Raw genomic sequence first — 15,899 nt, 5'->3', positions numbered from 1 at the left:
GACACATCTCAAGTTTGGCAAAAGACAAAAATCTAAATGTTCAAGAAGTTGAATGTACCCCAAACAGGATGAACCTAAAGAAATCCACACTCAGACAAATTATATTCACATCGCATGAGCCAGTTCCTAACTATATATATATATTTTAACCTCTTCCCTTTATTACAAGAAGGAACAATAAAATAGAAACATTTGTATGGAAAATGCAGTGGAGGTGTGGTAGAGAAAAATTGGGGCCGGGTAACCTGCCAGTTCAGGGAGGGAGGGGGAGCAGGCTGCCCCTGACCCTTCCCACACAGGGGCTCCTGACCCCGGATCCAAGCCCCTAGAGCTGGGGGGGCAGCGTGGGGGGCAGTGTGGGGGGCATCGTGGGGGGCAGTTCTGGGCCAGGCTCCACGCAGCAGTCTCGACAGCAGCAGCCAGCCGCCGGCCCCCCGGCTGCTGATGTCAGCAGCTCCCCGTGGCTCGCCGTCTGTCCCTGCCCATCCTGGCTGGTGCCCAGCTGTAGCTTCCTCATGTGCCGCACCACGGCCGTGGCATTGAAGGCTTGCTTCCACTTGCTCTTGGCAAAGTTCTTCTTGATCTGCTCGCTCACCGACTGGTGAATATTCTTATCTAGAGCCGTATCTCCTGCAATCCACGGGTGCTGCAAGGCCTGCTCACAGGTGAACCTCTTCTCTGGATCCTTCTCCATCAAGTGCCGGATGAAGTCTTTGGCAGAGTCAGAGATGTCGTCCCAGTAAGGAGAGTCGAACTCATACTCGGCCTTCAAAATCTGTTCAAAGAGTTTGGCATCATTCTCGTCTTAGAAGGGAGGGTAACCACAGAGCAGGATATAGGCGATGACCCCAATGGACCAGCAATCCACCGCCTTGCTGTAGGGCTTCTGGGCCAGCACCTCAGGGGCCACGTATCCTGGGGTCCCGCAGGCCGTGGAGAGCACACTGCTGGGGTCCTCCATCTTGGAGAGTCCAAAGTCGGAGATCATGATCTTGGAGTCTTCATCCAGGCTGTAGTACAGCAGATTCTCTGGCTTGAGGTCCCGGTGTACGATGCCCAGGTCGTGCAGGTACTTGACGGCATCCAGCACCTGGAAGATGAGGCGGCTGGCATCCCGCTCTGTGTAGAAGCCTTTTTCCACAATTCGGTCAAACAGCTCTCCGCCCGACACCAGCTGCATGATGAGGTAGAGGTGTCCCCCGCTCTCGTAGATGTCGTCCAGGGCTACAATGTTGGGGTGCTTGATCTTGTGCAGGACAGCGATCTCATTCTCCATGCTGCCCTCCTTGCCCTCCAGAGCCTTCTTGGCGATACATTTGATGGCCACCAGCTTCTGAGTCCTCTTGTCTTCTGCCAGGATAACCTCCGAGAAGGCCCCTGTTCCCAGAACATCACGGAAGTCGTAAATGTCCCTAATGTTCTCCGCCTGCTTCCAGATGGGGCCTTCCACTGTCCCTGGCATGGCCCACTGCCCCCCGGCCACAGCCAGGGCTCCTGCGGCTGCCCGGCCGCGGGGCTGGCTGGGAAGCCCGAGTTGGCTGGTGCGGAGCTCCGGACGCCCGCCGCCGCTGCTGCGCGCCCGGCCCGCCCGCCCGCTCTCTCGCTGGGGCTCGGTTCGGGCTCGGCTGGCTCCCTCCTCCCGCCTGCGGCTCTGATGTCAGTGAAGGAGGAGCCTGCGCCGGAGGGACTAGGGACTGGGAGGTGAGGCTCCGCTCCGGGGCTGGGGAAGGGGCGCAGGGGGCGGGGGGAGCCCAAGGAACCCTTAGTTCAGGTCCTGTCCTCCGCTGGACTCTTCCCAACCTTCGTCTCCCGACAGGGTCCCAGTTTCACAGAAGGAACAACTGAGGCACAGAGAGATGAAGGGTTCAAAATCAGCAGTTGGTCAGAAGCGGAATCGAATTCGAGCCCGTCTGTGTGGTGCAGGAAGCTGGCCAGTTTCACCCTTTGGCCTCGCTGAGTTTCTTTCAGACCAGTTCTGGGAGCTCCTTTAGGGAAGGGCTCTATCCACCCCTTCCCCCCGGCCCCCGCCACGGGAATTACGCCCTGGGAAGGGTTTAGGAGACTGATGGAGGTGGAGGGATGAGATAGTAGGGAAGTCAAGCCAGGGAGTTTCCCAGGCGCGTCTGGGTCGTGGAGCTGTAGCTCGCGGTCACTTCTGCAGATGGGCTCCGTGGCCTAGCGTCCCCGTCCCCGCCACCTGTGATCGTGCGCCGAGGCCCACGAGGGGTCGCCGCCGAGGTTTCCACCAGCCCAAGCAAGATCATGGCAGCCATCCCCTCCAGCGGCTCGCTCGTGGCCACCCAATAGGATATATGGTTCTGTTTTTCTGAAGAATCCTGACTAATAAATACAGTGTTGTCAGGATACAAATCTTTGATGGCTGCTGGACCGATGGCCTCAATTCTTACTGACTGTTGGTTCGAGAACACTTCAGCTGTTTGTAATGGAGGTCTCTCCACCATAGCAACTTGCTTCATCAAAACCAGAAAGAGAAAGAGAGAGAGTCTGCTAGCAAGACAAAAATCACAATCTTTCATAACCTAACCATGGATATAACATCCCATCACTTTTGCTGTCTCCTATTGGTTGGGAGCATGTAACTAGGGTCCACCTACCCTCAAGAGGAGGGAATCACAAAAGGGAATGAATACCAGAAGGTGAAGATTATTGGAGGTCATTTTAGAGTTTGCCTACCACAACTAGTTATATTAACATCAAAGTAGGCTTCAGGGCAAAGAAAGTTCCCAAAGAAATAATGCATATTACTAAAAGTATCAATTTACCAAAAAGGCATAACAGTCCCAAATGTGTGTATACCTAACAGCAGAGCTTCAAAATACATGAAGCAAAAACTGACAGAAATAAAGGAATAAGTAGACAAACACATAATTTTAGTTGCAGATTTGAATACTCCTCTTTAGTAATAGAACTAGTAGACAGAAAATTAGCAAGAAAACAAAAAAGTTGACTGACATCATCCACCAGCTAGATCTAGTCATTAACTAGAAACAACAGAATACACGTCTTCCAAGTGAACATGGATTATTCACCAAAGACTGCATCTAGGGTCAAAAAATAAAACATTAACAAATTTAGAATAATTGAAATCATACAATTTTTTGTATATTTTCTGACCACAATGGAATTATACTAGTGATCAATAAATAGAATTTAACAGGAATATCTCCAGACACTGGGAAATTTAAGACACTTAAAAGTAGCCCATGGGTGTTAAGAGGTAAAAATTACTATGTATAAAATAAATAAAATATAAAGATATAGTACAGCACAGGAAATATAGCCAATATGTTATAACAGCTTTAAATGGAGTATAATCTCTAAAATGTTGAATCACTATGTTATACACCTGAAGCTAATATAATATTTTCAATCAACTATACGTTAATTTTAAAAAATTGTTTTAAGTAACCCATAGATCAAAGAGGGTCAAAGTCTCAGTAGAACTGCATGAAAAGGAAAATGCAACATATGACAATCTGTGGGACATGGCTAAAGCAGTACTTGGAGGGAAATTTATAGCACTAAAATGCCTATGCTGGAAAGAGAAAAAAGTATCAAATAATCTAAGCTTCTACCATAAGAAACTAGAAGAAAGAGTAAAATACACACAAATTAAGCAGAAGAAAGTAAATAATGAAAGTAAGTGCAGAAATCAATAAAACGGAAGACAGAAATACAATAGGGAAAAATCACTAAAACTAAAAGCTGTTCTTAAAGAAAAGTCAATAAAATTGAAAAATCTCTAGCAAGACTGACCAAAAAGAAGAAGAAAGATGACACAAACTACCCATATCAGGAATGAAAAAGGCAGTATCACTGCAGACCCCAAAGACATTAAAAGGATGATTAATAATAATAATAATAATAATAATAATAATAATAATAATAATAATAATACAAGCAACCCTGCACAATGACCTGATACTTTAGATGAAATGGACCAATTCCTTATAAACCACAAACTACTAAAACTCACTCTATATGCAGTAGATAACTTGAATAACCCTACAACCTCTGAAGAAATTGAATTTTTAGTTAAAATCTTCCCAAAAAAGAATCTCCAGGCTCAGATAGGATTCACTGTAAAATTCTACCAAAAATTTAAAGAAGTAACACCAGTTCTACACAAGTTTCTTCTAGAAAACAGAAGGGAAACACTTTCCAACTCATTTTTAAGGCCAACATTATACTGCATCAAACCACAAAAAGACAGTACAAAAAAAAAAAGAGAGAGAAAATTACAGACCAATATTCCTCATGAACATAGATGGAAAAAAATCCTCAACAAAATAGTAACAAATAAAATATAGCAGAATATGAAAAGAACAATTCACCACAATTAACTGGGATTTAACTCAGGAGTACAAGTCTGATTTAATATTCAAAAATCTATAATATAATTTACCATATTAACCATCTAAAAAAAAAAACTATGTGATCTTATCAGAGATCTACATGCAGAGAAGAATTTGACAAAATATAGCATCCATTTATGACAAATACTCTCAGCAAATTAGGAAGAGAAGGGAACTTCTTCAACATGACAAGGGGCATCTATAAAACAAAAACCACCCTACAGTAATATTATACTTAATAGTAGAAGATTTCCCCCAAGATACACTCTCCCTAGATCAGAAAGAGGACTAGAGTATGTACTCTCAATACGCTCCTTTAGCATAATACTGGAAGTCTCAGCCAGTGCAATACACAAGAAAAAGAAATAAAATGCATATAGATGTAAAAGGATGATCTAAAACTGTCCCTATTCACACATGACATTATCATCTATATAGAAAATCCCAGAGCTCTACCAAAAAACTTCTAGGATGAAGTGACTACTAAGGTGGCTGGATACAATGTCAACACAAAAAAATCTATTGTATGTCTATATACTAGCAATGTACATTTGGAAACTGAAATGAAGTAAACCATATCATTTACAATAGCTTAAAAAATATTAAATATACTTACAAGGGTATAAATCCTACAAAACATGTACAGAATCTATTATACAGAAATATGTACAGAATCACTATGAAATGATGAACAAAGAAATCAAAGAGGACCTAAATAAATGGAAACACATATCACGTTCATGGAATGGAGAATTCAGCATAACAAAGATATCAATTCTACCTAAATCTATGTATAGATTTAATTCAGTACCATTCAAAATCTCAATAGGCCTTTTCACAGGTATTGACAAGAAAATTCTAAAATTTGTATAGAAATGCAAAGGACTCAAAATGTCCAAAGCAACTTTGAAAAGAATAAAGTTGGAAGAATCTAACTATGTGATGTTAAAACTTACTATAAAGTTAAAGTATTCAAAAGAGTATGGTATTGGTGAAGGGATAAAGGAAGAGACCAACAGAACATAATAGAGTCCAAAAATAGACACAAAAAAAAATGTCCATTTAATTTTTAACATAGGTGCAAAAGCAATTCAGTGAAGAAAGGAGAATCTTTTTAGCCAATGGTTTTGAAACAATTGGTCATCCATATGCAAAACAGTAAATGCTGCTCTGTACATCAAATCTTATACAAAAATTAACTGAAAATTGATAATAGATCTAAATGTAAAATGTAAAACTTTTAGAGGAAAACATCATCATGACCTGGATTATTCAGAGTTCTTAAACATGACACCAGAAAGCATAACCATGGAAAGAAAAATTTATACATTAGAGTCCTTCAAAATTAAGAACTTTTTCTCCCAGAATGAAAAAACAAACTATAAAACTGGGAGAAAATATTTGCAAATCAGAATTCCAACAGAGGACTTAAATCCATAATCTATAACAAATTCTCAAAACTCAACAATAAAAAAGCAACCCAATTAACTAGTGAGCCAAAGATCTGGAAACATCACCAAAAAGGACATAAAGATGGCAAATAAAATGTGCTCAACATCATTGGCTATTAGGGAAATGCAAGCTTAAACCACCATGAGATACTACTACACACCCATTAGAATGGCTACGCTAAAAAATACTGGCGTGACCAAGAGCAGGCTGGTGAGGATGCAGAGCAACTGAAACTCTCATCCACTGCTGGTGGGAATGCAAAATGGCACAGATACTCTGGAAAATAGTTTGACACTTTCTTATAGTTAAACAGACACTTATCATTTGACCCAGAAATTCCATTCCTGGGTATTTACGCTAGAGAAATGGAAATATATAGTGAGATGAGAACCTGGTCACGAACGTTTAGAGTAGCTGTATTCGTACTTGCCAAAAACCAGAAACACCCCAAGTGGTCTTTCAGTCAGTGAATGGATAAACAAACCTGGAACATCCATACAGTGGGATACTACTTAGCAATAATAAGGAACAAATTATTATTATGTAACACTCTCATGAATCCCAAAAGCATTCTGCTGAGTAAAAGAGGCCAACTTTAAAAAGGTACAAACTATATAATTCCATTCATGCGACATTCTCAAAAAGACAACATTATAGTGATAGAGAATTTCATCAGTGATTGGTGGGTGTTAAGAAAGAGAAGAAGGTATCTTAATTCTGCATGGGTTAAAATTCATAGAACTGTACACCAAAAGAAAAAAAAAAAGCCAATTTCACAGTCAGATAATTATAACCTAGAATTTTACAGGGCAAAAATCTCTATCTTCAAAAATAACATTTTTTTTTAAATTAAAAAAACAGTGATATTTCATTTTTATACCCATCAAGGTAGCAAAAGTTAACACATGATAATAGCCTTTATCAAGGCAAGAGGTGGTGGAAAATTAACTAGTGGGAGACTAAATTGCTAAGTCATTGAAAAAGATAATTCACCTATTAGAATATTAAATATTTATACCTTATGACCCAATAATTACAATTTTTGTGTAGAAAAGCACTCATATACATGCCCAAAGAAGTCTAGACAGGGATCTTCATTCTGGCGTTGTTTGTAATCACAAAAAATTGAGAACAATCTAAAGTCCCATCAGTAACAAGATGGCCTAGAATATACATCTGGGGTCTGAAATACTACACACCACTTAAGAAGAATGAGGTAAATCTATATCCAGTGGCATCAAAAGAACTCCAAGACATATTTTCAGGTGGAAAAAAAAAAGAATTTGCAAATCAATGCATATAGCCTATTACCATGTGTACAAATGTTAAAAGTATTCTGTAATTACACACACATACAACAACATAGCAAAAAGTCTATGAGATACACAACCAATTAGGAACTCTCAGTTCCAGTACTTTCTTCTGAGAATTAAATGGGATTGGGAACATTTAAAGAGATTTGGGGTTGTTTTCTTTTTTTAACATTGAAAATGTATTAATGCATTACTTGTGTGTTAAGAACAGAGCCTGAAACATTCCAGTCTTATAAATGAGAGTGCACAGAGCAGAAAGCCCTCAAACATTTCACTTTGGCTGGTAGGTTTCCTCTGCCTGGAATTCTCTTTCAGGAATCAGGGCAAGGGCAGCTTTCTCGGGAAAATCTGTCCCGATTGTCCCTCCAGTCCAGTCCCCCTCCTGTGTTCCTCTGGCAACCTGCAGATACCTCCATCAAAGCCCTCGCCAGTTTACTCTGCCGCCGATTTGCATGTCCCTGTCTCCTCACCCCTGTATCATACTCATATTTGGGTTCCCAGTGCCGGCACCATACCTACCAAGCAGTAGGTGCCCCAAAGTACATGTTTGTTTGAAATGAACTGTTTATTGAACTATTTCAAAAAAAAGTAAGATCTTGATCAGATATAGGTTGAGAATTCTCCTTGGAGGTCAAGATTTATTTCTATCACTCTATCATTCAATCAGAGGGGTAAACAGGCCGTGGGGCAAAGTGTGCTACTCAGTCAGAAATCTAGGGTGGAAACAAATTCCTTAATTTGCAGCATTTGCTGATGTCCATGGTGTGAATATTCCCCATGGTGGATTTCAAGCAACCAACATAATGTCACATGAAAGTGAGTTGAGAACGACGCACCGTGTCGGCTCTCCCAAGTGAGAGCTTGTGCAAGCCGGCTCCTGCACACCACTAGCCCAGAAGCCTCCTCAGACCTACTCAGCCCCCTGCTCATCCAGAATCACAGGTGCTGGGGCTGGAACTGAAGGTGCTGGGGCTGTAAGCAGCTCTGTAGGTGGGGGCAGATGGTCCCCAGCTCAAGCCTCTGCTCTCCTGCCTGCCCATCTCTGGCCGCTCCTCATCTCCTCCATCATGCTTCCCATGACCACCTAGAGCAGCCAGGCACCCTTCAACATGTACAAAGTGAGCTGGGACTAACTTCCCAGCTCTTTTCGAGTTCCCACAACTCATCAGACTTCACATGGACTCGCACAACTGTTCTCATACGTATATGTTCCTCTTGTTTCTTTTCTATTCACTCTCATTTACTCAATTGGATTATAAGGTCGGCCTAGGCAAAGACCATTTCATCTATTTCTCTTGGATCTTTTTCTCACCTGGCACAATGCTGAGCATACAGCAAGTGCTTAATATATAATGAGTACCAGGCCTAAGTGCCCATCTGGAGATGGAGTCACAGGGAGGGACCCAGCGACCCTGTCTGGGGTGTCTGTATGCAGTCATTTCATTTGCTGGCCCAGTCTCTGGTCCCTGGCCCATGTTTTGGGTTCCACCTCTGGCTCCTGCCCCATCTCTCATTACACATCACACCTCCATTCTGTGGGCCCCACCCACGATGCTGCCTCTCACCGTGCAAATACTTTCTACTTCCTACTCACTGCTGCTTCAGAGTCGATCACCTCCCTGGTGTGCCCTGCCAAGTGTGACATTGTGGAAGGATGAAGGGAAGATGATGGGTTTATTCACCCGGCTTGCTTGGTTACCGGTGGCAGCTGCCACTTACAATGTCTTTGCCATGCCTTTGCCTGTGACTCTTACCAATCCTCTAAGGCTTGTGTCCAAGCCCATCTCATTTAGCAATTTTCAACATTTATTGAATACCTAATACACCTAATAGTGAGTTCTTAATAAGAAACTGCCTTTTGTAATTTTTCCAACTCAGTGTGACAAGTCCCTTTTCTGAATCTCTGGAACACCTCTGGTCAACCTCTCTTGTTATATTTATCATAGTTTGCCTGGTCTAATCTATTTATGTATTTGCCTTTGCTGCTACCCTAACTGGATGGTAAGCTCTTGGGAGTGACTCTTTATGCATGACTATCTTTATATTTCCGGCATCCCTGGAAAGCAGGGTTTTGTGGCTAGTGAGGCTCCATGGGTATTTTTGATTTGACTCAATTCACTAAATTGAATTAAATGGCTAGATAAATGGATGGATGAATGAAACTATTAATATATGGTTCTGCAAATCTCCCCACAGTGCCCAGTCCATGGTTCTTCACAGAATCAACCCTCAGTCAGTGCTGTTGACAGACTGATTGATGTGTTTGAAAACGAAGAGTGAAGATTCCCGGTGAGTCAGAGGTTTTTATTTGCTCAATATGTTTTGGCTTCAAACCCTAAAACAGTCATAGCCCCCGAGGTTTCAAAACCAGAACTGCAATCACCTTCCTTCCAGAGCCAGGTTGCCACAGAGACAGGCCTGGAGAAGAAAGTACTTCTGAATGGATGGGTCCGAGGCATATCTGAAGACAGAAAATTCCAAAGGCTGTCCTGGACTGCCTCTAGGACGGGCTCTATTATTAACCTCCTCTGTGAGGCTGGGCTTCTGTCTGGCCTTGTGTGACTGAAACGGTTTTCTCCCAGGCTCATGCCGTGGCTTTGTTGACCACGACCGCTTCCTAGAAGCCAAGTCAATCTGAGAGATGAGGGAGGCCCCAGAGGTTCGGGGTTGTAGAAGGCGTTTCCTTTGACATTCTCCCCGGGGAGGGACAAGCCATGCGCAGCAGGCCCAAGAGAAAGAGACAAAAGAATGGCTTGGGATGTCCAGAGGGCACTTCCCAGGCCCAACCCTTCTAGCAGCGAGACCCTCACAGGATCAAGTTCCCGACAGGGGTTAGTGGGCGCGAATGCCCTGCATCATCCGTGCAGCCAACTCCGCAGCCGCCCCTGGTATTCAGAAAGAGCGTCAAGGGAAGAAGCACAGCGCAGGCCTGCCAAGTCATGAGTGGGGCGCTCTGAGAGGGCGGAGAGGGCACGGAGGCGCCAGGGGCAGGGGCCGGGGGGCCGGGGGCTAGGGATGGAGTGACAGACAGACCACAGATGGACAACGAATCTGCAGCTCAGCCTGTAGGCCTGTAGACATTTCCTGCGGACCGTCTTTAAGCATGTCCTGCTGTCCAACCTACGGCCAGGGGAGACGGTGTCCTTCCAGCTCCATTCACAAAAGAAGAGGCTGCAACTTGCACCCACAGGGATGCATGTCACACCCCCACCCTGGGGAACAGAGAGCCACAGCCTCCACAACTGCGAAAATAAGCAGATGCCTGTAAGAGTGTGATCTCAAGGGCTCCAGGCCAACCTCCCAGCATCAAAAAATGATCGTTTTCCCAGGAACCAGCTAATACCTGAAATTCCATCATTGCTTTGCCCGAGGGTTAAACTTCTGTGAAAATACAGACATAGCAGGGGCACGCCAAGTATCATCAGTGATTTACACCTCCATGTCCGGAAGCTTTCTGGATCCTTTCCTTCAGGCGGGTTTTCTGAGGGCGGGTGATGGACAAGGTGAGAGCCAGGGAGCTCTGGGTAACTGAGGAGGGAGGAGGCTTGGAGGAGCAGAGAAGCGGGGCACGGAGGAGACCCAAGTTCCTAAACAGCCTGCTCTCTGCACAGTGTCGCCTGGGACCAGTCCCGCAGATCACTGTCACATCCACTCATTCCTGCCCCGCTCGATAAAAGAAATCGGGCACCGTGTTCTCCCAACCAGGGTCAGCTTCATGGGGGTAAACCTGCACTCAGAAGGGCCCTGCGCTTCATTCAATGCTCTACTGTCTCCATCTTGAAATCCTTAGAAATGTTGAAACCAGGGCCCCCTCCATTTGCAACTTGACTATACCTCGCAAACTACGTGGCCAGTCCTGTTCCTAATTATGCCCTAGAACATCACAAAAGCCTAACATCACAATTTTCTCTTCATCACATGTGTATTTCCTTCCGTCTATTTTTACACATCAGGGGATATGTGAAGAAATGGCCTTAATTCCAGGCACTTTAATTCACCTCCATCAACTAAGCCTCTTTTGAGGTGACTTAGGTGTCATGTGATCTGTCCTATTATTAGCACATCCAAGCCATTCCCGGCCCCCCAAAGCCCGGCTTCCCGTGCCCTTATATATATCTCTCTTAGCAGAAAAGTGGCACATGACCTCCTAGCCTCAAGAACACTTGGCACAGGTCCCTGTTTCTCAGCCGTATCTATTGTTCTCGTCCAGAATGACACTGATTCTAAGAGTCTTGCTGACATTTCTGACTTTTAGTGGGGAGCGCCATTAATCAGCCGGCTGCATCTGTTTTGGAAAAATTAAATAGCTCAAGTCAAGGCAAACACAGTAAATAATCCGTCAACCATCCAAGAGAGTCGTGGGGGCAGTGAAGGCAGGGTTGTGTCTTCTCATTATTTGAAATGCATTTAATCTGCTGCTGGAGCCCCCACACCCAGACAAGAGTTCCCAGATGCAGAAGGAAGAGATCAAAAGCTCTTTAAAAACATGGGGCCTTGGCGGGAGGGTATAGCTCAGTGATAGAGTGTGTGCTTAGCATGCACGAGGTCCTGGGTTCCATCCCCAGCACCTTCATTAAAAAATAAATAAATAAATAGAAACCTAAGCACACACCTCCCAAATAAATAAACAAATAAATAAATAAATAAAAATGTGGAGCCCAAATCAGGGTATTCAAAGTGTAAGTGGGCTATTCAACACATGTGTCATGAGGATGAGTTAGCTGGCAAGAAGCCTGTGGAATGGTTCTTCAGAGAAAAGGAGCTGTAACTTTCCTTGTGGTTTAAAACTACAGTAACACACTCTAATTCTTCCTCCAGAGAGACAAGAGTGGGCCTGTGGGTAAATATAGCTCCTGGAGCCAGATTGACTGGGTTCCCATCTTGACACTCTCCCTTACTAAGCACTGACTTTGGGCAAGTTACTTAACCACATTGTACCTCCATTTCCTTACCTGTCAACGAATAACATATAACAACCTCTGGGTTTGGGGGAAGTAAATGATTTAGTATCTGGTAGATTAAATATTGCTGCAAATTCTTCAACATTCTTCCCATTGAAATGTTGGCTCTTTCCCTCCTCTTGATCTGAGCTGGTCTATTATATCTTTGGCTCACAGTTAAGGCAGAAGTGAAATTTGCCAGTTCTGGGCCTAAACTTTCAGAGAACTGGTAGTGTTCACCATCTCTGACTGATTGAAGAAGCCACCTGGAGAGGGAGTAAGACCACAGGAGAGGAAGAGGAACACAGCCAAACCCAGATTTCTAGCCACTCTGCCCAGGCACCAGGCATGTGCATCAAACCACCTTGGACCCCAAAGACCAGCTCAACCACCAGCTGAATACCACTGAGTGACCCCATCTGACACAATCTGAAGCAGAAGAATCATCCAGCAGAGCCCAGCCCAATTTTCTGACCCATAACATTGTGAGATACAGTAAAAGGATTGTTGTTTCAGTGTTCCGAGTTAGTAGTTTGTTACTTCATGCATAAGTTACATAAATGAAACAATCTATATAGCGCTATTCAGAACCTACGTGCAAACACAGGACAGTGCCTGTGACACAGGAGGCATTTGGTAACTGTTCACTCTCTCCAGTTCTTCAGGGACATACTTGTGTCGATAAAATTGGGTGGATTGAATTTTCTGAATATTTTGAAACACTGGAACCTGTATCTAAAACTCCAAAACTCTGAGTTCATTGTGGTTAACCAAATGTACTGTTATTTTTCTCTCCACTACCTCTGTCCATGTCATTCTCTCTTCCATTTCCTAGCCCCATTCCACTTTCAAATACTTCAACTTAGCCACCTCCTATTCATGTTCTACATAAGTGCTCCTCAAACTTGTGTGCACACAGGTCACCTGGCTGTTTTCTAAAAAGGCAGATCCTGATTCAATAGGTCTGGGACAGATCTGAAGTTCTGTGTTTCTTATAAACACCCAGGTGATCTGAATCTGCTGGTCCACACTCCACACCTTGAGGAAGATGGCTATAGTCTTGCCTCAGGTATTACCTCCTCCAGAAAGCCTTCCTGATTTCTACTCTCTCACCCCACGGCTGAGTTAGATGCTGCTGAAGATTCTTTTGCCTGCCTGTCTAAATACCAACTTTTACTTTCTTTAGTGCTGGCAAAGACTCAGTTTTATTTAAGGGCTCCTTCTCTCTCCCTCCCCTACCATGACTTGGTAAATTTTAATAAATCTAAATGCCGTTTTTGGTATAGCCTGTCTTTTTTACAGTGATTTTTCACAGGTGGCCAGGTGACTTGCTTAGGAAATGTTAGGAGAAGTCTGCTGTGGGGGAATAGGGACTTTTCAGAAAGATTTCTTTACTCTTAAAAAGTGATGCATAAGGAAGAAACAGGTCTTTATCTTTCCCTTGGTGTTAGTCTGTTGCTACTGTTGATGTCTGGAGCTGCTGCAGCCATCTTATGACCTTGAGGGGAATCTAGACAATATACTGAGTGAGGATGGCAAAGCAAGAAGATGAAAAGAAACTAGGTCTGTGTCTGGTGACTAAATCAACCAAGTCTGGGGATTCCTAAGTTAGGACTCTTGTTTATGGAAGATACTGTATCTCCTTATGTTTAAGCCGTTTTTAGGCAAGCTTTCTGTTACGAGTGGCTAAGAGCATTCTACAGTGGATTCATATACCCTGGCTCTCTTCTACACACACGTCTCCTATCCCTGCACTTCCCACATTATTCTGTGGTTACACATCTGCCTCCTCTGGTCAGGTACCTCTTGAGGTTTATTATTTGCATTGCCCGCACCTGGTATAGAGTAAATGATATGGACCTTTCTGGACTAAAGTGAACTCACCCAAGGGTTTTCAATTAGAGAAAAATTAAAATTTAGCCACTCCAGGTATTCTCCCCTGTCAAGGTTTAACCTTGAAGAACTGCCTCTTGATACTTTGCACTCCTTGGCCTCACATCCCACTAACATCAATAGTTCCAGAACTCAAGCTCATTTTTATATTAACCCTAATGAAATATCATTAAGAAGGTTGCAGAAAGGCCATCTGACTCATTCGAAGACTGAAAATAATTTTTAAAAAAATCATCATAATGATTGTAGTAACGTTTTGCCTTTGCATAATAATAATGGTTACCATTAGCTGAGTCCACCATATCCCAAACACGCCTCCATAGGCATAACTCCCAATGAACAGGGATAAATAACTTGCTAAACGCCACAGGGCAGGTAAATAATGAAGGCAAGATTAGAACCCAGGTGTCTGACCCTTGAGCCTGGCCTCTTCCCATTTTGCCCCCCTCAAACCACTTTCTGAGCACTGCCTCCTTGTCAAAGTGACTTTATGCACGTGATCTCATTCAGTGTTCTCCCTCAAAGGAGCTCTGGGTATGATCAGCCACATTGTTTTCCTATTATTCATGCTGCTAACTAAATATAAGTTACACTGGGCTCATTCTAGAGCTTTAGTCCCCCCTCTATCCTCCCAATTATTGTTCTTAAAATTCATTTCAAATAAGAAGCCACTTTTCCGAAGGTAAAATAACTGAATGTGACTGAATGGGGAAACTTTTTTCTTTTTAGTGTTAAAGGAAAAAAATTAAGTTGGCCCCAGTTTTTCATAGTGGCATGTTGATGAAATGCCATGAATGAAATGTGGGATGAATGAATGAAATATTTCAAAGTGGAAAAATAAATCACGACGAAGAACCAATTCCCCAAAGAAACAAGGCTGCAGATGGCAATTCCCTAATTTCCAGCCCTGCGCACATTTTTCATTCTGAGAAGACCCCTCTGTCAAAACCTCTTTGATGGAGACGGAGAGCTAGAGCAATAAGACAGATCTCATTCTTTAGAGCATCTCTTTGCTTCCATCCCAGGCTTTGGAATGGTGGAATGTCTTTGTTCCCGTGAACCAGGCGGTCAGCACTCATCATCAGCCACTCAACGGGCCCCTTAGAAGTGAAGACAGAACAGGTATCACCCGATGCCTGCTGCCCGCGAGCAAGGGAGTCAGTCCAGACAGGCCTTCATCTCTCACATGAGCACGTGAGTGTTCCTACTCAACGCTCCTCTTAAACACAAGACCCTCTTTTCATGGATCCTCTAAACCATAACATTTATGTTTTCTTCATTCACCCGTAATACACGTCCAATATTTAACTACCTGATCAGTTGTTGAATGGCTCTGTTTCCAGTACGATAACAAATCTGGCGGAATAAGCCTACAAAGAAGGCACTTGGTACTCTTTTTTTTTAATTAAAGGGAACAAGGCCAGGTTGATGTTTCTCCTTCCATCTCCACATCCAGCTCAATGCTTCGCCCCATCCCCTCCTACACTCCAGTGACAGCAGCACACATCTGAGTGACGCAGACTTCAGTTACTATAGTGGGGCCTGGGGGTGGTGTCTGGTAGTGGGACCCAGGAGAACATGGTTGTTGTTCCCATCAGATGTGGTGATTCTCCTGCCAAAGAAGGGGAATGGGTGCCAGGCAGCCACCGTGTGACACGTGACAGATCCCTGGCTGACCTCTGGAACAGGGTGAACTTGGTAGCATCCTGCCATTTTGCATTAAGAGGTAGGAGCCAGGCTAGAGAAACAGGAATGGAGTAGCAGTAGTAATGACGATGGTGGTGGTGCTAACTGCCTCTCCTGAGAGCTGTCTCAGCTCATTGAGCTGCTAAAACAAAACACATAGACAGTGGCTTGCAAACAACAGTTATGGAGGCTGGAAGTCCCAGATCAAGAGTGGTCAGGTTCTGGTGGAGGCCCTCTTC

General features: G+C 43.8%; 1 protein-coding gene across 1 annotated transcript; it reads right to left on the bottom strand.

The window, feature by feature from the left end:
* Nucleotides 1–238: 238 nt before the first annotated feature.
* LOC116148670 (calcium/calmodulin-dependent protein kinase type 1-like) lies at nt 239–1,575 on the bottom strand. The gene is given in 1 exon segment (XM_064477181.1): nt 239–1,575. A coding segment is annotated over 1 exon segment (1,137 nt). The 5' UTR covers nt 1,463–1,575; the 3' UTR covers nt 239–325.
* Between the last annotated feature and the right edge of the window lie 14,324 nt (nt 1,576–15,899).

This window comes from Camelus dromedarius, chromosome 21 (assembly GCF_036321535.1).
Source record: "Camelus dromedarius isolate mCamDro1 chromosome 21, mCamDro1.pat, whole genome shotgun sequence".
Lineage (NCBI taxonomy): Eukaryota > Metazoa > Chordata > Mammalia > Artiodactyla > Camelidae > Camelus > Camelus dromedarius.
The sequence above is the reverse complement of the archived record's forward strand: the minus strand, read 5'-3'. Positions and strand labels throughout refer to the sequence as shown.